This window comes from Gallinula chloropus, assembly GCF_964237585.1.
Source record: "Gallinula chloropus genome assembly, chromosome: 3".
NCBI lineage: Eukaryota > Metazoa > Chordata > Aves > Gruiformes > Rallidae > Gallinula > Gallinula chloropus.
In genome coordinates, this window is record NC_140087.1 from 10,706,469 (window position 1) to 10,729,259 (window position 22,791).

Here is a 22,791-nt window from a genome sequence, read left to right on the forward strand (position 1 = left end):
GGGAGGAAGGAGGTTTCAGTTTCGGAGATGGGCACGAGTGACTTCAGCTGGACGGGTGCCCTTCACTGTAATAAAAGACCAAAGGCCACGTAAGCACCCAACTGCACAACCCAGCTTTGGTGCCTTAAGCTGATCCTTGAAGATGTCCCCGATCTGTCACTTTGGGAGTGATGAATCTCAAATGACACCTTTGTCCCAGAGTCATTCTGGCCATACGGACGGTCGCAGCGGGGAGGGGGAAGGGAGGGAGGTAATGTGAAGGAGAAGTGCTGCTGTCTGGAGCCCTCTCTCTGACCAGGACCCGTGTCGGTATCCGTGTTGCTCAGCCGGTGCCTGCAGCAGTCCCAGTGTCCCCACTGGATGGATGGCTCAGAGAGAGCCGGGACACTTCCTCCTCCCACCCTCGGAGAGGCAGTTGCAGGAAGCTGCTGGGACTGTAATTTGTTCTGAGGCTACAACGTGGCACCCTGACTGCCATCAATTACAGCTGGGAACAAAAGGGAGTGAAAGGGATGCCATGTCCAAGCCATCACCTGCTGCCGAGCTGGGAGGGGGCTGTGGATGCATTCTGAAAGGAAAGACAGTGAGGAAAGTGTCGTGCTGAAAGGTTGCAGGTGGGAAAAGAGGGAAGCTATGTTTAAAGCAGCACACTGGAGAACCTGTTTGTTACCTGCAGATTCGTGTGTGCTATCAAAATAGGAATTAAAGAGCCTTTTCTAGGGGTTTTCTGCTGAAAATAGAGAATTGTACTGAGGTGGAGAGGGTACAAACCGGTGTATAAGCAAGCAGAGCTTGCCTTGCTGTATGGCTGGTGTAAGGGTGGTAACCCGGTGTGGGGGAGCTGGAGCAGAGGGTTGTATCTCATAGCCCCAAATCCCAAGTGCAGCACTGTGGTTTGGGAGGATGGGGTGTCTCTGGGCCCCAGTCCTCTGATTGAAAGCCACAACCAGATCTCCTCTCCCCTCTCCCAGCTTGTGCTACAGAGCTGCTCCCACGGGAAGGGAGGGATCCTCCTGACCTGCACTGCATTCACTGCTTTTGCCTTTCCTGGATGCTGCTTGCACACACTGAGGTGGTGCTGGAAGTAATGCAGATGAATTGCTTCCTCCAGCTACTGGTTCCCAATTGACTCTTCTCCACGGGGAGCTTTAAATGCTGCCCACGGGGCCTCACGGAGCCTGAAAGCCCCGTTAACCCCCATGTTTCAAAAACGATCAAGGCAAACAGAGCTCTGAGCTCTACTTTAGGAAATGATGCAGGGTTGTGACAAGTCATTACCCTAAAGAGCAGAAATGAGCCTTCATACAGAACCTTCCCTAAGTAAAACGTGTGCTTTGTTCAGCTGTTTTATATGCTTGGTCATGCATGAGGAAAGACTTTTTTTTTGGGCTTTTTTCTTTCTTTTTTCGCCAAGAGTGATGGGTACAATGCTGCAGTGCTGTTTCAAAGGGGCTAAACTGAGAAAACATCTAAAAATCCACATTTTTTTTAACTTTTCTGTGATAATCTAGTTAGCTTGTGGAAGGCAAGAAGATTTGGGGAAGAGGAACCAGCCTTAGTCTGTGAGTGCTTGAAGCTCTCAGGCAATTGACTGCCATCTTATACCTTCAGGCACTTAGATCTTTGCCCTCCAGGATTTGACCCCAGCACCTCTCCAGCACTGCTCCCAGGTGAATTAGAGCTCTGAATTCGGAGATTTGGCCACTAATCCTTTCACTGGTGCTTTGAATCAAGGCACCTGAAAGGTGAAAGTGCTTTTCTTATCAGTAGCGCTGCCTATCGCTGATGGTAAATATCTTCTGAGCAGTCTGATCATCACAATGTTTGGTGTTAGCAGGAGGCTTGTTCTTTGCCCAGGTGCTCTGACAGAGCTGTTCCCTTGTTTCTCCTATCCATGGGATGAAACGGAGATCCTGGGCTGAGATGGATGCCTTGCCTGGAAGGCAGTCTCAGATGTTGATGGGCAGAGATGAGTACTTTCTCTGAGGCAAGAAGGAGCCTCTGGTTTGTGTGTGCAGCCAGAGCAGCAGCTATTGTCACAAGAGAAAAACAAACCAACCAACCTGGATGATGTCTGGAAACATTACCATGGGGGAAAAGATGTCCTACTGGTGCTTTAAAGCAGGACCATGGGAAAGCAAAAGCCAACACTAAGGAACATTTCTTCCCCACCAAAAAAAGAAAAAAAGAAAAGAAAGGTTTGGAGTAAAACATCTCCTTTCAAAGTTACAGAAGAAGCCTCCCAAAGGTAAAACCCCATGGTTTTGGAAGCGTGGTGGCACGGTCCTGTGGCAGTTGCACTCACGTGGAGTCAACTGCCTACAAAACTGCATTGCAGGTAGAGCTGTGAGGTGGCACCTTTGAAAAATAAGGAACCCATGAAAATGGATGTCAGAGGAGCCAGTTCAGCCATGCAGTGTTCTCAGCTGAAATGCTATGAGTGGCATCATTTGCATTCGGCCTCCCCTTGAACCCGGAGGAGCGGGATGTTCAACTGCTTCCCTCACCCACGGAGGGACAGACTGACAGGCTCTTTGTTGCGGAGTCACGTTAGGAAATACCAGAGCAAAGGTTGTCTGTGCAACCGTCCTCTCTGCTCCCCGGGTGGAGATGCCACAATACGGGCTTTAATTCCATAATCCCTCTGTCATTTTCCACCAGCCCCCTGCCCCCTCGGCGCAGAGGAGGCACAATGAGCGCAGGAGCAGGGGGTTGGCCTGCCATTACTTGCCCCGCGAGGTGGGCCTCGTCCAAGCCCCACCCTCCACGTCCTGCTCTGAAAACGCAGCATTTTGGTTTCATCTGGTTTACAGCTTGTCCCCCAAAAGTCTGTTTAGCCCTGGGAGCCCTGTGGTTCCTGACCAGCACCACGGCCATCGCTTTCTAGCAGGTGTGAGCTGCTGCCGAAGCGCTCGGGCCTTACTAAAGCACACTGCTCCCTCTCCCCCAGCTGATCTCCAGGCAAGTCAACCTGCAGTTGGGTTGGGCTGGGAGAAGTCAGGTGGCTGAGTATCTTACTGCAGAATTAATTAGTGGTCTAAAACTGAAACAGGGAGCTTTACTATTAGATGTACTTTTCCCTTGTGGTTTAAGAGCTAAAACAACCACCCAGCTGTTTGCTCACTCCCTCCAAGCGGGATGGGGGAGAGAATAAAATAAAGCAATTCATAGGTTGAGGCAGTTTAATAGGACAGAAAACTAATAATAATAATAATAACAACAACAGCAGAATCTAAGAAACAAGCGATATGCAGCGCAGTTGCTCACCAACGGCTGACTGATGCCCGGCTGCTTCCCAAGCCACAGCCCTCCCCTCACTCTCCCCAGCTGTATACTGAGCACGACGTCACATGGTAGGGAATATCCCTTTGGCCAGTCTGGGCCAGCTGTCCTGGCAGAGCTCTCCCAGCTTCTCCTGTGTCCCCTGCGGAAGGCTCCCGCCTCCGCGCTGGCAGGGCCGGGGAAGCTGAAGAATGCTTGACTCACTTGTAAGCACTGCTTAGCAACAACCAAACACCAGCGTGTCATCCACACGATTCTCATCCTAAATCCCAAACACAGCATTGTACCCACTGTTAGGAAGAAACTGGACTATCCCAGCCAAAACCAGGGCACCCTTCAAACAAACAGCTTCACAGCTCCTTTCCTGCTACCCCTTTTTCTTCAGAGGCGCTGCCCTTAAAACCCTGCAGAGTCTTTGCATAATTCTCCTTTGATGTGGTCCTCCTTGCTTGGCATCTGTAGGAATGGCCACAAGAGCCTCAGACAGAAGTGTGGCTTGTGGGTAGATGGTGACCTGAGCTGCTCATAGCATTCACCTTGTCCTGTTCTTGCACTTATCTGGTGCATGTAACACCTGACACATGAGGACCATGCTCTACTGTGATGCAAGTAGTCGCTGTCAGCATGGTTTGTTCTGTCACAGGATTCTGTGATGGAGAAATGAGGAACAGGAATGCCTTAGTGTCTTCATTGAGTTCAGTGCATTTCTTCATCCATAGCTTTGATGCCACCACAAGATTTGTGAAGGAACAGTAACATGCTTTGGTTGTGGGCTGAGCTGCATCAGACACTGCGGGGCACCAAGCTTTTCAGACCAGGACTTGGAGGCAGGAGAAGGGCTGTGAACAGGCAAGCGTGAAACTTCATATACTGTCCATGTTAGTCCTGGGATGCTCTGAGAATTTTTAATACCTGCTTTTTATTAACACAAAAGGAACTGTATATAAGAACGATGATGATGATGATGATGTATACTCAGATGCTACTGACAATTGCAGAACCTCTCATTTTTACATAATAATGGTGTTCTTGTTGCAGATTGATGTCCTCAAGGCAGATGTGGAGAGTGCTGAGTGGAAAATTTTGGAAAACCTGATCCTGGAAGATGTTGTGGAGCAGATAGGACAGCTGGTCTTTGAGGTGCACATCCACTGGCCTGGGTTTGAGGTCAGTGGCAATGACAGCACCGTGGTGCGGTACTGGTACAGTCTGCTCCGAGAACTGGAGCTGAAGGACTTCAGGCTTTTCCACACCTACAAGGACTTATCAAAGCCACAGCTGTTTCTGAAGAAGGAAGCCTTCAATGCCAGTAGCTGCTACACACTGAGCTGGGTAAATACAAGATGGAAATAGCAGAGAGGGATTTACGATGCGTGACTGCGAGCCATCTGGCCCCGTAGCGTTACTGCAGAGGACTTTGGCGTCACTGTCTGGAGCTGCTAAAGATGCACGTGGCGACGGCTAGCGGAACGGACTGGGTTTTATTTTTATAAGTTCTCAGAAGAACCAGCCCTAGGAGGAGGTACACGGTGCAGATGTGTGTAGCAGCGCCTTTCCCAGCGGGTACACAATCCCAGAAGGCAGCGGTTTCTGTGCAGGTTTCCCTGGGGTGGCGAACAGCGCTGCTTTCCCCGGCTGCCCTGCGCCTGAGCGTGCTGGCATGGAGGGCATCCTTCTGGGGCTGCCTCAGGAAGCTCTGCTCACTGAGCCTTGCCAGCTCTCGGGCAGGAGAGTGCTTGTGAGCAGATTCTTTTCTCAGGAAGGGCCAAGTAGAACTTCTCAGTAAAGCGATTGTCTTTGGTTTGCACCTTCTTTACTTTGGCCTTGTGTCCTGTGGAACAAATTCTAGGCAAGGACAGTACGTTCTTCCACCCACTGGCACATTTCAGCTCAGTTTGGTAGAGCTGAAACCACCAGATGAAATTCCCTCCTGTTTCAGTGAGCAGCTTCTGAGTGCTCTGACTGCGGCTCTCTAAGGCAGCCTGGCTGCAAGGTGCTGAGTTCACACACACGTGACAGTGGGACAGAGACTTAGCTGAGGGAAAAGCTGCCACCAGCCCTCCCCCTCCTTACCCTCCAGAAACTTCAGCCACAGAAGACAGGGCTTCCCTAGCTCATCTGCTCAAAGAACAGCTTGTTTGAGGTTAATCTTGCGATGGCTGTAGCAAATGGGGCTTTATCTAGTGAGATGCCTATTTAAAAGAGCTGAAAGTGAAACCTGGTCTTTAGTCTTCTGTTTGTTTTGGGCTTTAGTTGAATGTTTTGCTGTGTGCCTTCTCCAGCACTGTGCCTGGATACTCGCTGTGTCCTCATCACCTCCTTGGCTGGGCCGCCTCTCCCAGACACAAGCAAGCCAGGCCCTGGACTGGAGGTGCAGGCAGGCACCCTGGCTGGCCCTGGTCTGTGGCTGTCCTGGGGCACTGCTGGCTGGCACAGGGGTTGGTGGCCGAGCACTCCCAGGAGCCAGCCCTGGCTGGTCCCCGAGGAGCTAAGGAATGGGGGGGGGCGGAAAAATATATAGCAGATTGGGGGTTTTCTTCTCTTTCAAAGAATTTTGACATTAAACTTTGCATTAAAATACAAGATGATGCCAGTTTCATGTCTTTGATGCGTGGCCGACATAGGAGTAGCCCTAACCCTTTGGTTTCTGACTGCTGCAGGGCTCAGCGTTCCTCCTCTCAGCAAGCCTCAGCCCAGCATTGTGTTTTTAGCAAGTCTCTCTTCCTCTGTTCCCATGCTGTTCCTTCTGTTGCAATCCTGGCATTTCCTGCTCTCCTTTCATACCTTCTGTTCCTTTTTCACCTTCTCCACTGCCTCAGCTCCCTCATCCTCTCCTTTCAGGAGCAGGACCCCGTGTTGCACCCAACATGCCCAGCAGCTCTCAGCAAGCAAGGGTAGTGGGAGATAAACACAGGAGCTCTTCCTTCCAGCCAGGTGAGCCAGCTCCTTCCCAGAACCACTGCTTTGCCTCAAAAAGTGGGTCAAGCCATTCCCCTCACCTTCCCCAGGCTTCGCCCTAAGCTAAGCATCTGCTTTCCTCCTCACTCACTTCCCTGAGGGCTGCTGCTGCCCCAGGGCAGGCAAGGACCCTTCTCCCCATCAGAAACCACTCCAGCCCTTCAGCTCAGCTCCCTTTCTCCCAGAAGAGGGGGGTGATGCTGCTGGGATGAGAGCCTTCCACCGCCCTTGTGTTGGGGCTGCAGGGAGTCACTGGCTCCAGCCCCAGCACTCTCCTCCCACCCACACCTGAAGAGCCTGTCCTGGGGCTGCAGAGGCTGCAGAACTCGGGGTGCTGTGGGAGAGGCAGGAAAAAACATCCCCTCTCCCCTCCCTTGCCTTGATGGTGAAGGAGTAGGGTAGTGAGGGGCTGGTGGAACCAGAGGGGATTTTAATCTTCTGTGAAAGCTGGTCCTGTGCCCTCAGGTGTTCAGGTTTGTACCAGTCTTGCCAAGCACATCTGGAGTTTGGGACTGTGCCTAAATGCCAACTGGGGTGTGTTTCAGCAAGGGCACGCTGGTTTCCTATCCGCTGCCCTTCAGTCATGCTGGCGGGGCCTTGTGTCCTACGCAGGCTCTGATTTACTGCCTCCCCTTTTACTTGCCATGTAAACACAACCGCATCCGCTCCTTCACTTACTCCAGTTTCCTGAAGCAGAGTGTAACGCTAAGGAGACTTAACCTGGGCTCCTGCACATCTGATGTCTCCTTTGGGGAGTAAAGGGGACTACTGACCAGGTGATGACTCCAGCCAGCCTGTCCTAGGAAACGCAGCAGCAGAATGGCTGGCTGCCAGGATAATCAGTGAGGTCCCTGGCCCAACTGTGGCTCAGGCTGTTCAGGACTCTCCCAGACGATTTTTAAGCACAGCTGCGGGAGGTGGCCCAGGCCAAGGACAGCTTGGATGCACCCACCTTGTTTGGGAATCTGGAAGAGTTCAGGTAAATAGACGGGCCCATGCTGTGTCTCCCAGTTTCCCTCCAGGCTGGGGAATACCTCCAGACACCCTTCTGTTTTCTGCAGCTCCTGTTTGTGCTCCTGCACATCCCACCCAGCCCAGGGGGTAAGCGGCTTTGCAGCCACCCAGAGTGGAGAAGCACCATCTCCTCAGCTCTGTGGTGCTCAAAGTCCAGAAGACCTATGGCAGATGTGTTGGACTCGCAGTGTCCAAGGTGCTGGGCAAAGTGCTTTCCATGGGCTCACGCTACACAGTGCCATCCCTGCGCCAGGTAACACCGTGACCTCTGAAACCGGGTGGGAAATGCCTTCCCTGTGACAGCCACGCCTGCTGCAGCCCCTCTGCGCTGAGAGTTCAGTGATGCAGGGCCATGTGCAGACGCCTTCAGAAGTGAGAAGGTGCTGGGATTTCCCAAACTGGTATCTAGGTTCTTGGAACAATCAAGCTGCCCCACAAAACAGCTCAACTCCCAGTTTTCAAATAACAGGGTGGCAAAAGCCTGGCTGTGAGCCCCCATTTACTAGTAAAGCATAAAAACATGGGCTGGGCACTGCGTGGGTTTTACCTCCCCACGAGCCTCAGCAGAACGAGCCTGTGATCCTTCAAGAAACCAATACACAGAGGCTAAAAACCACATTACAGGATCTCTTTGAGCTGTTAGCATTCCAAAGGGATGCACATCTTCCATTGTTCCTTCCCCAAAAGAAATGGTGATGCACATGTAACTTGCAGAAATGGAGTGGAGGTCTCTGTCCTGGGTCGCCTTGGCTTGAGACGCAGCGTTTAGCGACCCCTCGGCTGCCATCTTGCTGGGGATTGCCAGGTAGTGTCAGAGGCGACTCGGGCTGGGGCAAATACATCTTCCAATAACTATGGTAATTTCTAACGAAACCTTATCTCAGAGGCAGGATAGATAAAAGCCATTTGTCATTCTGGAGGCAGTTATGTGGTATTACAGGACAAAATGAACAGCTCTTACTTTACACACTGTCTGTGCCTCTCTGCTTCACATCTCTTAAAGCAGAGTTACAACCTTCCTCAATGAGGTCTTGCTTTTGTGCCCTTACCCCTTCTCTTTTATTGATGTCTTTTACCTATAGGAGAGACTCTTAAATCAATTCGGTTCCCATCTACTAACAACTGGGCTGCTGGGTAGGTCCGCAGGGACACAAGCCAGCGCTGGCTGACTGCAGCAGTGGACATATGGGCACTGAGGGATGCTGTATGGGTATCTGTGCCCACCCCCCAGACTGGAGATGCTCTCAGGTGGTATCTCCAGCCCGGTAGGGAGGAGAGAGAGAGGGACACAGGACCGCAGGCATCCACTGGCTCTGGCTGCGTCAGCCAGAGACACCAGCCAAGCCGCCTCCCTGCCCTGCAGATTTACTGCTCCATGCTGAGCTCTCACCCACACCAGCTCGGTTTGATCCCATCAAGTTATTGTTACTCTTCGAGAGCCCTCTCAACTGTGAAAGATCAAAGAAAGCATACAGGGGACATATGTCTGGCCTTTCTTTGGCAGGTGCCAAGAAGACATATCACCAGGTAGCACACCTGAAGAAACAGCACTGTTTCTCCCTGGTGAATTATTCAACAGCTGAGACCATCTGGTTCGCTGAAAACCTTTGATTTCATGAGCTTCATTAGCCGCTCCCTTGCCCTTGAAAGGGTCCTCAGGGTTATTCAGTAGGAAATCACTCTTGATTTCTTCCTGCTTGTTAACGCGATGTGACATTTAATTGCAGTCAGTAGAGACCTGGTTTAGTGCCGGTGGAAGTTCAGAGCTGACCTACATTCAGAGACATAGTTATACTTGCCTCCCTTCTCTGGCTTTCAGGGGCAGCACCCACCCGCAAAGCCAGCCCGGCACTCGAAGGGAACCACCTGTGACAAGGAATGAACCTCGTCCCTGGAACAGAAGTCCTCGTTCGTGGTGTGGTTTGGCCTGTCTGTTGTGAAGGGTTTCAGCTGGTTCAGCAAGACCTGTGCTCCTGCACCCCTTACCCCAGTGGCAGGGCCTTATACGAGGAGGAAACAGGAGCCTGCTTTGTGCCCCCTGTTAACGACAATCAAACGTGAATGCCAGTGGGGTCCCTCCCCTTTTTGGTGGGTTACCACCACGCACGCTTATTTTTCAGCAGTTTCCCAAGAGTTCATTCAGTGAGTACACAGTATCAAACCTTCCTGGGTAATTACACTGCCTCTGCACCTCTGCTGGTATCTCCCCCTCTATTTGAAATTCCAGTTCTGAATCAAACCCAAACAAACCCAGCCTTGCACCCACCTTCAGATACTGGGAACAGAGTCACCACCCAGGGTACCACCATCCTCACAGGGAGGTGGGGACAGCTGCCTGACCAGCATTGGACCTCTAACACTGCAGCAGCAGCAATAGCCATGCCCTGGGAGTACCTTTTGTCCCTCCACTGACACCAGCCAGGAGCAGACATGACCTAGGGGCTGGGACTTCATCAGACAACCCCACGTTGACCTCCCAAACTGCCTTGCCAAGCAGGAGAGGCCCTGCAACACCTTCCAACATCGTCATTGTCTTTATGGTGAAGGGAAGGAAAATTGCTTTGAGAAACAGGAGAATTCAGCATTTGAAGAAACATTCCATGTTTCTGAAGGAACAATGAAGGAAGCATGTAAAACCAACTCCCCACCCCCATCCCTGCTCCAAGGTACTGCCAACGGGTCAGCACCAGGGCAGAGAGGAGCTTGCTACCGAAAAGCTGCCTCTGACAAAACTCAGCGTGGGTTTGAAAACTCCAGGGAATGGGCCTTGTTTCTTTTTCCTGTGGATGTCTGGCCTGGCAACTGACTTTATTTGGAGTCTGAATTCCTCCTTCATCTTCTGAGCAAGGGAGGTTGGAAGGGATTCCATTTTACAGAGCTTATATGGAGGAGTGAGGCTGTGCATGGATGCAAAACACAACCACCAGCCTGGGCGAGCAAAGTCCCAGGGGTGGGGAGAAATCACCTGGTGCAATCTAAGGTAGGGCTTAGCTGTCACAGCTCATCTAGGACAGGGTGGGTTCACTCTTTTTTTCTTTTAAATGTTGCTTTGCAAGACCTTAAACTCCCCTGAAACTGAGAAATAAAAAGAAAAAAGAAAACTTATTCCACAATCAAAGAGTTTATCTGGGGAGTTGGAGCAAGACACCAGCTGCGGAGCAATTACGCTGGGAGAACTGGAAGGATCCGCAGCTCCCAGCACCATGTTCAGGTAACTGTCAGGGGGCTGGAAGTCCCATAAAGTTCTTATTACTGAAATGATTCCCTAGGAGATTTGTGGTGTTGTCTTGCTTTTCCAAATCAGAGGATAAAGAGGTTCAGTTTGCCTTGACACCTTTCAGACAGGCCAAAAACCCCCAAGGCCTAATGAGAACCTCTTGTGAACCACCACCCCAACACACCTGCAATGGCCTTTCATTTTAGCAGTCTCCTGGTGCCACGGAGCACAGGAGGTTAAAAGGAGGCTCAGAAGGGCTCAGTGCTTCAGCATTGAATGTATTTTAACTGTTCTATCACACAGCAAGGTAACAGGTCTGAGGTCGAACTTCCAGTGTACCTGGTGAACTGGGAGGTCCGCACCCCACTGTAAGTCACTGTAAGCAAACTAAAAGCTTTGGTCTGTGTGAGGAGTTCCTGCACACATGACCCTGCCACAGGCAGCTTCCTCTGAGTGCTGCTGTCGTGCGTCTGGCTCGGGTCTTTCATGGGCAAGCCTGACAGAAGAGACACATTTTACTGCAAGGTATGAGAGCTAAATTTTGAGTGTATGGTAGCAAAGCCAACCTACAGTAGCAAGCCCTTAAGTAGTCTCCAGAGGAGCAACCTCCCTGGCAGCTGACATTTTTCTGGTGTCTATAGGTTCAACTGTCTAAAGCCTTTGGAGCAGAACTCCCCTCCTTCCTCCCCTCTCTGCGTGCTCCCCCTTGCACAGGCTGCTTGTCATGTGGGAGCTTCTGAGCAGAGGGGAGCAGGATTTTGTAATGACCAGCTGGTAGAAGGAAGGGAAGCACCTTGTGTTACTGGGCTTCCAGGCTCACACTTTAACTCAGCCTTTACAGACCGCAGCATAAAGCGCTGTCACTGCACATCTGCCCGTGGCTAAAAATTGGCTTTTTATGAGACAATCTTGGATTTTTCTGGATGTACAGTAATTTCAGATATTTGTTCCTCATAATGAGGGCAAAGACTGAGCAGCCTCATCTTCCCGGGGACAATTATAAACTCTGAGCAAGACAGATGCCAAGACCATCTGCTTGTAGAGAGACAGCCTTCTTACCAGCGAGTTGCACGAGGGTAGGTGGGATATTTCCCCTTCTCGCCTATGAAAAAAGTCCAAGAAAAAGCTGGCCTGAGGCCAGAGGAACTATCAAGTTTCCCAGGCAGGACTCCAAGAATGATGGAGACAGTTCACTTATCTACAATCTGCAAATGTAACTGGTATTAATAAAAGCAGGAACGTATTTTGGCGCATCCTTTCCGAAAGCTGCAGATGCAGGATGGAGTGGAGCAGCATGACGGTGCTGCGACCGCGGCCCTGCACTCCAGCTTGCATGTATTCCTTCCCCACAGCACGACACACTCACCTCTGGCCTTGCTGAGAAGCTCCTTTTGCCTCAAATCCCTTTGCTGTATAGAGGAGAATAAATTGGGGGGGGGGACTTGAAACACACTCTTCCCTTTTCCCCCAACGCTGCCTTTTCCCCGATGGGCTCTGCTCACACGCCAGGTTCAGCCCGGGGGGCTCAGTCTAGACTTGTTCTGACCAACGTTTGTAAGAGACCAGTTTCTGGTGGGATGTGAAATTGGGAGGATCAGAGAAGGCCACGATTTGAGTTAGTTAGCACAGCAAGAAGTCTTTCCCCAGGTGGCTGCTGGAAGGACAAGTCTAGACTCTCACCACACAGGCGCATGCAGCCTGTCCTTGGGCACAGCAGGCTAGCTGACAACCTGAGCTTTGGAGTTTGCCACTCTCAAGGCGACAAGAGGGAATTATCCTCGTAAAAATTCCCCCCCTCCAGGCTCAACCCAGACGTGGGGAATTCCACAAAAGATTAACGCTGGGACCAGCAGTGAAGGACAAAGGATTTTATCTGAAAGTTTCTGGGGGGTGGGTGGGGGGGTTCATTCTGGGCCTGTTGCAAACATTTAATCCCGATTCATCAACTCCAGCAGAATTGATGGAGCCAACATTTCCTTCCCCCTCCCCTTCCCCCAGGACAACACCCAGTATATTACTAAAGATTTGTATAGGCTGATTTCTATGCTTTATATAAACACACGTCAACTGTATGGGGTAGGTGACCCGTGGAAAAGCACAGCACCAACTACAGCACTGAGCCTTTTGTGCATTACAATTTAAAGGCTTTTAAGCTTTCCTGATGCAGAAGCTAATACAGGAGTTTTTGAACCTGCTCTGTTCCTCTTCTCCTCCCCAGTCCCTGCACTAACAAGCTGTTAACGGTCAGGGCACACTGCCATGCATCCCTTTAGGAAATTTACTTGAACAAAAACCCTTCCACTTTATTTCAGGCCACTCTCTCCCAAAACAGCACCTGGGACACAGCAGGCACCAGGGCTCAACTCCCAGCTCAGGAACTGAGTCTTCCCTGTGGAAGTGAACCACGCTGGAAATTCACCCCGGCAGCAGCTCACTCCCACCCACACCCTGAAGAGATGAAGACCAGCAGCCTCTTCTGTCCCTCCCCTGCAGAGGGGACACCAGCTCTTCCCTTTCATTCCAGGCTCTACCTTTTCCTAACTCAGGACTTGCAGGGCTGTGAGGCTGGGGTGGGGGGGACCCAGCCAGACCACTGCTTGTGGAAACAGCACTGTGGGGTTTTTTCAGGTACACAAGGCTGCTGAGAGGGAAAAGCAAACAGAAACACATGAACCTGGAGCAGTTTCCATCAGACAGGCTGGAAAGACTCCGAAGCTCAGGTTCAAGGACTTGGTCTAAATACACATAAGCCCCATGTTCATTCACAAGGGTCTGCCTTCAGCAGGTGCCCGTGGAAAGGACAGAACTGACTTGTTAAATCAATCCTTCCACAACAGGAAAATAAACCAACACACCCACAAACCAACCGCCCCCTTTCCTTCCATCTACACAGTCTGAGACTCTCTGCCTCTCATCCACGAAGTGCCTTATCCTCTATTCTACTGCCAATTAAGGCAATTACTCCTTTGCTATTGTTTATAATTGATGAGCAGTGATTGGATTTATAGGAAACAATATGGTGTCATTCCAAACTGTAATTAAAGACTGATCAATGGGGTAAATTTGTTATGGATTTTTATTTCCATTAGGTATTCAAAAAGGGAGCTGATAGGGAGGTTAAAGGATTTTTTCCCTCTCCTTTCCAGCTTTTTTTCATGTGAACAGTGCAAGAGAATGAGCTTATCTGATTGCTGGTACAAGTGTAAATTAACACACAAGAGGTATGAAATATTTTCTAAGGACACTGCTAGGTAGAAGAACTGAATAATAAGTCTGAATAAGTCTTTTTATAAAAAGGTTTATTAAAAATAAGTTCTTGGAGAAAAGGTGGGACATGTATGTACATCGAATGGTTAACAACTTCATGGGGAATACAGTGTATTCCAAACTGAAGGGACATTCACTTTTTTTTTTTAATATGCCATGCTTATTGGAACATAACAGCATACAGGAAGAGGAAAAACAACACTACAATCATTCCAGGCAGAACCTTGAAACTGAGGAGTACTTGTGAAGATGAAAATCAACGATCAGCATGATGCTGTTGGTAAATACAGACAGCAACCCAGAGTTCACGAATAGTCTTCCGTTGCTACAGTTTCTCTGACAACTGCTAGCTTCTCATTAGTTCTTCATTGCTAATGTGAATTAACAGATCTTAGCAGGTGGGCTTGTGTTCTATACAGACAGAAGTGTTTTGGGGACAACAAAATACCAGGTAAACAAATGCACCTTCTCCAGCTCTACTGCAGCAGGTATCAAAGGTTTCTCCTTAAGAAGACAGTGCTGGTTTTCTCCTTGACTCCTCGCATCTCCGACCGCCCGAACCACAAAAATATTTTCTCTTAAAATTGTTTCATTTTACAAGAGTTTTGCAAAAAAAAGTGACGTGACCAACTAACACTTGATCCTGCGTGTTTCAGGCGACCTCAGCTTCTCCTACTCAAGAGGTCGCATTCCGAACCGCACCCTTCCAGTTCCGCCTCCCGGAGGTTTCCCATCCTTGGTGCGTATGTACAGCTAGCCGAGGACTGCAGCACTACCAACGCCTACCCACCCTCACAGCAACACTCACCCTAACTCCAGATGTAGGCAGACCTTGCGTCCTCTTTAGTCCCACAGTTTGATGAGGCCATCCCAGCCGCAGGTGATGACTTTGGACGTTTCGTGCGGGTGCCACACGGCCCCGATACAGACCTTATCATGCGCCTTCAACCTGCTGTACAGCTTGGTCGTCTTCCAGTCCCAGATGTTCAGCTTCCCATCGGCATCTCCAGATATCACGTAGCTGCATGGACAGGATTAAAGTAAAAGCTGTATCACAGGTGAGGACTGCTGGTGTTATGAGACACTCTTCCTTACCCTGAGCAAGAATAGCATCCACCCTCAGCAAGTACGCCAATGATACAAAGCTGGGAGGGGTGGCTGACACACAGGAACACTGTGCTGCCATCCAGAGAGACCTGGACAGGCTGGAGAGCTGGGCAGTTAGAAACCAGATGAAGTTCAACAAAAGCAAGTGTAAAGTCTTGCACCTGGGAAGGAACAACCGTTTGTATCAGTACAGGCTGGGGGATGACCTGCTGGAGAAGAGTTCTGTGGAGAAGGACCTGGGGGTCCTGGTAGATGACAGGTTGGCCATGAGCCAGCAGTGTGCCTTGGTGGCTAAGAGAGCCAATGGAATCCTGGGGTGCATCCGGAGGAGTATAGCCAGCAGGTCAAAGGAGGTGATCCTCCCCCTCTACTCTGCCCTGGTCAGGCTCAACCTGGAGTATTGTGTCCAGTTCTGGGCTCCCTGGTATAAAAAGGACAGGGATCTCCTGGACAGAGTCCAAAGAAGGGCCACGAAGATGATTAGGGGCCTGGAACATCTCCCCTGTGAGGACAGGCTGAGTAAGTTGGGACTGTTCAGCCTTGAGAAGAAAAGACTAAGGGGGGACCTAATTAAAGTTTATAATTATCTGAAGCAGGGAATGCAGGGGGAATCAGCCAGCCCCTTTTCAGGGGTCTGTGGGGATAGGACAAGGGGCAATGGCTGCAAGTTGGAGCACAGGCAGTTCTGCACCAACATGCGGAAGAACTTTTTCACAGTGAGGGTGACAGAGCCCTGGGACAGGCTGCCCAGGGAGGTGGTGGAGTCTCCATCTCTGGAGATATTCAAGACCCGTCTGGACGCCGCCCTGTGCAATATGAGCTGGGGAGCTGCTTTGGCAGGGGGTTGGACCCGATGATCTCTCCAGGTCCCTTCCAACCCCTACAATTCTGTGATTCTGTGATTCTATGGTTCCTGCCTGGCAGTCTGCAAGCACAGCTCCTGGCACAGCAGCGTTCAGGCTGCGCTCCCAGGCGCACCAGCCCTGCAGAAGGTGATTCACCAACTGCGAGGTGAGCGCGCTAAGCACCGCGGCACACCGTGCGCCGTGTTACTGGAGAAGGCAGCAGCAGAAGAGGAAGTGCCAGAAGTTCCTCTCAAATTTATAGACACTTCTTGCCACTTTTCCCTCTTGTTTTGCTGAGGTTATTCTCCACTGCACATAGTAATGAGTATCTTCTGTATGTGCAGGGGTCAATGTATGAGCATTACTGCTGTGCAAACAGGATGAAGATGATGGTTCTCTGAACAATGAGTGAGGAAACCCACACCAGACCCACACATATGGGCAAGTCCAAATCTCAGGTATTCCAGACAAGTGGGCACTGCGGGAATCAAGACTGAAGGTTTCTGGGGAGCCGGCTGCAAGAGAGAAGGCAGCTCCTGTTGTTGCACCAGGGCTGGGCAAAACAAGGGGAGTCTCTGGATGGTTTAACAGCAGCGCAGATCATCTTTGTGGAACAGGGAACCTGGACTGCATGGACTGTTTTCTAAGTGTTGCTCAGAGTAAGCACCAAGTATAGCTTAGTCCTATCAAATGACAAGAGTAAACTTCCCATTCTGCTTGGCCAGAGAACCACAGAGTTGTTTGGGTTCAAAGGGACCTCAAAGCTCATGTAAGTTCCAATCCCCTGCCATGGGCAGGGACACCTTCCACTAGACCAGGGTGCCTAAAGCCCCATCCAACCTGGCCTTGAACATTGCCAGGGAGGGGGCAGCCACAGCTTCTCTGGGCAGCCTGTGCCGTGGCCTCACCACCCTTGTAGCAAAGAATTTATTCCTAATGTCTGATCTAAATCTGTCCTCCTTCAGATTAATGCCATTACATCTTGCCCTATCCATGGGCACTCCATTCCCTTGTAAATAGTCCTCCTCTGTCTTTCCTGTAGGTCCCTTTAGGTACTGGAAGGCTGCTGTAAGGCCTCTCCTGAGCCTTCTTTTCTCCAGGCTGAACAAGCCCAACTCTCTCAGCCTGCCCTCATAGGAGAGATGCTCCAGCCCTCTATTCATCTTTGTGGCCCTTCTCTGGACTTGCTCCAAAATCTCCATGTGTTTCTTGTTCTGGGGACCCCAGAGTTGGAGACAAAACCCTGCATCAGAGTTAATGGGATGACCGTGCATCAATGACCGTTACAAAGGATTCAAACAGTAACTTGGAGTCTGTGCTGACAAGTTTTAAGATTAAGTTCATTCCCCCCCCCCAGAAAAAAACAGCTTACCTCATGTCAGGTGAAAAATCCACTTGACAAGCGTAGCCAGCTACCATGTGACCTTTGAAAATTTTCTTTTTGTTTAATCTGAATCTGTTCTGAGCTCCAAAAATCAGAATTTGGTTATCCATCGACTGGCAAGCCAACCATTTCCCTATAAAGCAGCAAACAAAGGTAGTATCAGAGTGCCACACCTGAAGAAACAGACTTAACATGAAAGCTTTAAGAGATTGTTATCATTTTTGTGCACCATCTTAATCCAGAATTTAATTATGTATCAGGGTTCTAGGTAGCAGCAGACATGGCTTCTGCCTGGTACAACTGCCAGGAGGCAAAACCTTATGTTTGACAGGATCTGGGATGCCTATTCCTACACAATGCACTCAGGACTCCAGAGAAACACTGGCTGTTACAACAATGTGCTGCACCTACCTCAGTGACTTACTGAGGTAAGTTTTTAAGCTACTAAGCAAACTTGCTGGCACACAAGACCAAGTCATCCAGGTGAGGTAAAAAACCCCAACTCTCTAGCTGCAATCCAGTTACCTGTTTGGTGGGTACTCTAGGGGGGTCACCTTTTATTTTCTTTAGGGGAAAAACAAGTCTAAGGGGAGACTGGGGAGTTTGAAATCCTTTAAGTTTTTGCAAATATTTAGTATTCTCTGCCCTAACAGAATTTAATGAAGATATTTTAATGAATAAAAAAAAAAGCCTAGGCTTTTCTGATCTTACCTTCACCTCATTTTGCATCTTGGCAGTGCACTAAGTCCTGCCTGAGAATCCAGGGATGATGATGTGCTACAGAACACCAGAGAACAGGAGTTCTGTCCCAAACTCTGCATATCATCACTGCCTTTACAGTGTTTTACTCAAACAGTGATGACATAAAATGTGCTGACTTGACTGCAAACCTGATCACGCTTCCAGCCACTAGCTTGGAATTTGAGGAGTTTCTTCACCCTCCCCAAGAAACAAATTAAGTGTGTTCCCCAAGGATGTTATTCTTCCCTTCTGCTTTTGAAAAAGGTCCGTTTCTTGCATCACTCAGAGTGAAAATTTTGATCAGTGGCCCACCCACAGCAGAAAAGTTCCACATCTGTAAAACTTTCAATTTAATTTTCCTTAAAGGATTCATTTAACTCCCAAACGATGCATTATGTGCCTGGGACAATCTGTAGCATAACTATTCTGAAATAACTTTTGTGTGATATTGGACTACTACTGTTTGGCAAGATAATGTTAGTTAATATGACAGGTGATGGCTTGAGCTGAAAAGATAACTACTTCATCCCTAACAGCATTTACTGCCTCACCTCAGAGACCAAATACTCAACTGCAGGCAGAACTGGAAAAAAAGAGTGAGAAATCCAGTATTTCAGTGTGGAAAAATTAGATGAACTGAAAAACTGCATCAGAATACAGCAGGTCATGTCATTTCAGAAAGAGGGGGTGAAATAGCCCAGCATGGGAAGCTAGCAGTTTTAAATGTGTGTCTCTCTTTTTCCAGAACCTTCCTTTTTACAGGAGAGCTGTACTTCTATTGTTAATAATAAATTATTTATATGCAAAGCAAATACAATTTGGTGCCAAAAGCTGGCTGAAAACATGAGCTGTGCAACAAGTCAATCAGCCACCACTCAGCATAATGTGACTTAAGTGTAAATCTGGCAACACTTTAATAATGTTGACACTACAGCTATTTCATTTTGGCCAAAACAGGTGACAGATTTCTTCTTGTTAGAATGATTGTCATTGATTACTGGAGATGATAAACTTTTATCCTCCTTCAGTTTGTTTGCAACTGGAGAACATAAACACCAGTGAAACATTAACAGACACACTGAGATAATTTGGGATTTCCCTTATGCAAGTTATCTGGGCCACGTTCAGAACAGAGAGGAACAGCATTAACAGGATCATGTACAACATCAGTCTCTGCTTCAACTGTGGCCCCCTGGGGACAGCTACAAAATACTAAGCAAGTTCAGCGATCTCCAGTTCCCACCACCATTTCTCTTCATATTTTAAATACAGCAGAGAGCATGCTTTGCAGCTCTATGAAAAGCCAGAGTCCTTCTGCCCTGTCTGGAGGAAGGTCTAAATATAAACAGATACAGTTATCCTGATATAACCCTTCACTTGCTCTTAAGACTTTTAAAGCAAACCCAGATCCAGTCCAAGCTTGGAATAAATGCACATGCTGATTTGGGGGGAGAGTAGGGTGGCAGGGGGATGCAACACAACAGCATTAGATATATAATCAGTAAGAGATGTCTATGTAAACTAGGCCTAAGGCAGCAGTAAAGTGTTAACCTACCATTTGGAGACAAAGTCACGGCTGGCATCGAATGCATACTTGGCTCAGCTATGTACTTGAAGTCTACAGGAATGTCCCTGCAAAAGGAAGAAGTATGTGTCTTAGGAAGATGTGGAGATGTTCCAAAGGGCTGCCTGCTGATTCACTCAGCCACTGAACCACAGAGAACATATGGTGGTGTCCAAAGGAAGAATGTGCAAAAGCTTAAGAGCATTATGAATGCCCACCCAGAGAGCCCCACAGCCATCCCCAGGACAGCCTGACAGAGTGAATCTACCCCAATCTAACCACCCAGAGTCTAAAGCAGAATTATAATTCCAATTGTTATAAGTAAGACTCTTAACACAGAAATCCTCTCTTTCCTCCAGTTTAACTGCAGCTGTAACAAAATTCTTATCCTGGTAGCAAGAACAGACTGACATATGCATGAGTCTTACTGGGATGTCTTGCTGACTTTTGTTTAAACTCGAGTATTTGTCCAGTATTTTAAAGGAAAACAAGAGTTGTGCTCTCTGGCAGCGCTTCCCACTCTCCCCAAATGGGATGCCAACCAATTCCAAATGTTCACAATTGAACTGAAACGTGACTGAATCAGGACTTCTTGGTCTCAAATCCATACAGGAGTGTGTCAGTGTATGTGAAGAACATATGCTATCCTGTAAGAAGGCATGTGGACCTAGGGAAAAAGCAAGTGCAGTCTAATCCTTACCCTGCAGAACTGCCATTTAGTTCTGACTGTATAAATTGAATTACTAATGGGCCGTGCCTATTCACAGTATTCCTCACACACTAGAAGGCTGGTAAAAAGCAAAGGCAAGCATGTGTTGTCTTTCTCATTAAGCAAAAGAAATCTCTGGCAGAAAACAGATTTGATGAATGTATTCAGCAGAAAACACATGCAAAATGTCTTATAGCAAGATTAATTAATACAAAGAGGATAGTTATGACTTCATTGTCTAATTCACACAGTGGATGAGCTGCTGGGACAGTATCAGAGCAGACAGTGTGGGTGGCTGCCTCATGCTCGCTGACCAAGCCTTGCTGGATGGCAGTACAGTCAGCATTAGCAAGGTAATTACAATTGCATTGTATTGTGGAGTAAGTTATTTCCCATCACGTTGTGTTAAGCACCATGCACACAGGCAGCAGGCTGAGAAGCTGCTCTGTTGTCAGGAAGCATCACAGATGCTGCTGTGAGTTAAATGTTAGAATCATTTACTTCTCAGAATTAGGCAGCCAACCCACTTAATGCACTCTGAACAAGAGCACAGGCAGGGATAACAGGCTTCCAACCTGGCAGACCTAAGACTGCTGTTGGACAGTAGATCTGTAAAGGATTAACAAGAAGTCCACATAATCTCTGAGGGTGTCCAACATGACAGCACAGGAAGTGCAGCCCCTCCGTGCCCTACCCCCTACTCTTTTGCATCCATACCCAAACAGCTTCAAACCTCACTGGCAACAAGACACGAGGTCATCACTGAAGTAAGGGCAGATGCTGATCACCTCCCAGTATCTAACCAGTTACCTGGGGACCTCAATGCCAGGTAAAAGCAATGCCACTGGAAGCCCCGTTAAAGGTCGCATTGTACCGCAGTGAGAAATCTAAATGCAGCACAAGTCGTCCTGCCTTCTCTCCCTTTACAAATGAAGGCAGGCTCATCTACTGGAATTTATTCAAGACACCTCTGCTTTATGCTGAAGCCTACCAGACACACTCAGGACAGATGCAGGATATGCTGCATTAAGCTATTAAGCAGAATAAAGAGATAGGCTTGTGTTTCACATTTGCTTCCAGTCAAACGGCTAAACTGGTAATATCGGCCCGCTGGTTAAAAGAAATTACCACAAAAGAGGCTGTCATGGTTGCCTGACCTCAAAACTCATGATATATTGTTTGCTGAAATTTTTAAACTTAAAGATCTTCAAGGCCTCTCCCCACTTCACAGCATTTCAAAGGCTGAAAAATTTTAAATATCAAAAGTAGTATCTGCTGGCCAAGATTTAGAAATGTGATACTCTGGGGTTCTAATACAGCTCCTTGCCCAGGCAGGAGAGAGAGAAATCCTTTTGAAGAAAGGAGGAAAAAAAAAATCCCACTAAAGCCCAAACCCAACCCAATCCAATTTTGGGATCTGCACATCCTGAGGAGCTCTCTCAGGAGACTACAGTACCTTTACAGGAATGATGGAGAGAAGAGGCCTGCTGAGGGGTATAGCTTTACAGAGACTGACAAGCCTCCTCAGCCTGCCAGTGGCACAGTTCTTGTGCTGTCGGCTGACTTGAAGGTAGAAGGAAATAAAAGCCTCTGAGGTCCATTGCCCAAATCATTTCACTGTTACCCCAGTAGGGTCAGAGGTGCATGAAGCAGACAGAGACAAAACAGCATTTTGCATTTCCAGAAGAAAGAACACAGAGTATGACACCCACAGCAACTTCAGTATCGCTCCTGTAATGGTACCATCACGCAAAAGGCCAAAGCAGACGGATTTTAAAGCACTCCCATGAAGACTCCTAAAGAGTCTGCAGAGGTCTCTGCTCTAGTCACTTTCTAGACTTTTCTGCAGCCAACCAACTGCAATTCAGTGTACAGCAGAGTGAAATCTGTGAACTCCTGGGGAACAGAGATTTAAATTCCCAGAGAAAAAGTTCCTCACTGTGATGAAGTCTGACATGGCATCCCATTACCAGCTCTGGCCAAGTCAAAGTGTTTACAAAACATACTATAAAATCCTGCTGGACAATTGGAACTAAGCAATTAGACCAGCTTTAATTACTGGTGTTTAAGGCCATACTCAGGTCACAATTACTTCTCCTTTGTTTCTGTAGCATGCTGAAGAAATATTGTGCTGAAGCACAAAGAAAGAAACAGCCAAAAGGCACAATAACCAAATCACCCAAAGCTGCAAACAATTTTCCTTATGAGCTTAGGGAAAAAGGACCCAAGGTGCAGCATGGAATAATTTGCCATGGAGTTTAAGATCCAAAAGCTTCTATACCAAATACATAAGCTCAGTCTTAGTGCATCATTAAAGTCTGGATGTTGAAATTATAAAAATATGCCTACAGACCAATTAAGGCTGTGGAGAAGAGTTTAAGCCATGCCTAGGAAGAGAGCATTGCACTTGCTTTTTATAAAAGACACCCTCTCCCCCTGATGACTATATAAGAGGATATTGCCCACAGTTGAGCTCCTCACTGTGTGAGCAAGGGAGCTCTTATTTCAGTGTACAGCAAGCGCAGTATGTGTTTATTTTTTTTTTTAATTCAGAAGGAAAAACCCCCTTTTGCTACTGGAACAATCAGGTTGCAATGTTCCCATGCCAGAACCTTTTTGCCTCTCCTGCTCTTCCCCATAGAGTGACTAAATCCACCCACTTCACTATTTATTTCAGCCATCAACATAAAGCTCACAGAACAA

At 48.4% G+C, this 22,791-nt stretch overlaps 2 protein-coding genes across 2 annotated transcripts in view; one reads left to right on the plus strand and one right to left on the minus strand.

Annotated features, from left to right (window-relative positions):
* The window catches only part of METTL24 (methyltransferase like 24), a gene marked incomplete at both ends in the record, with an annotated part of 47,554 nt that extends 42,919 nt beyond the window's left edge, over nt 1–4,635 (plus strand). The window contains one exon of the mRNA XM_084261482.1: nt 4,321–4,635. Within this exon, the coding sequence (XP_084117608.1) occupies nt 4,321–4,635 (315 nt within the window). The remainder of the gene's footprint in view (nt 1–4,320) is intronic.
* Nucleotides 4,636–13,749: 9,114 nt separating this feature from the next.
* CDC40 (cell division cycle 40) overlaps nt 13,750–22,791 on the minus strand; it is a gene marked incomplete at its 5' end in the record, with an annotated part of 39,929 nt that continues 30,887 nt past the window's right edge. Inside the window, 3 exons of the mRNA XM_084261405.1 lie at nt 13,750–14,759; nt 17,063–17,207; nt 19,371–19,447. Coding sequence (XP_084117531.1) covers nt 14,582–14,759; nt 17,063–17,207; nt 19,371–19,447 — 400 coding nt within the window. The 3' untranslated portion in view covers nt 13,750–14,581. The remainder of the gene's footprint in view (nt 14,760–17,062; nt 17,208–19,370; nt 19,448–22,791) is intronic.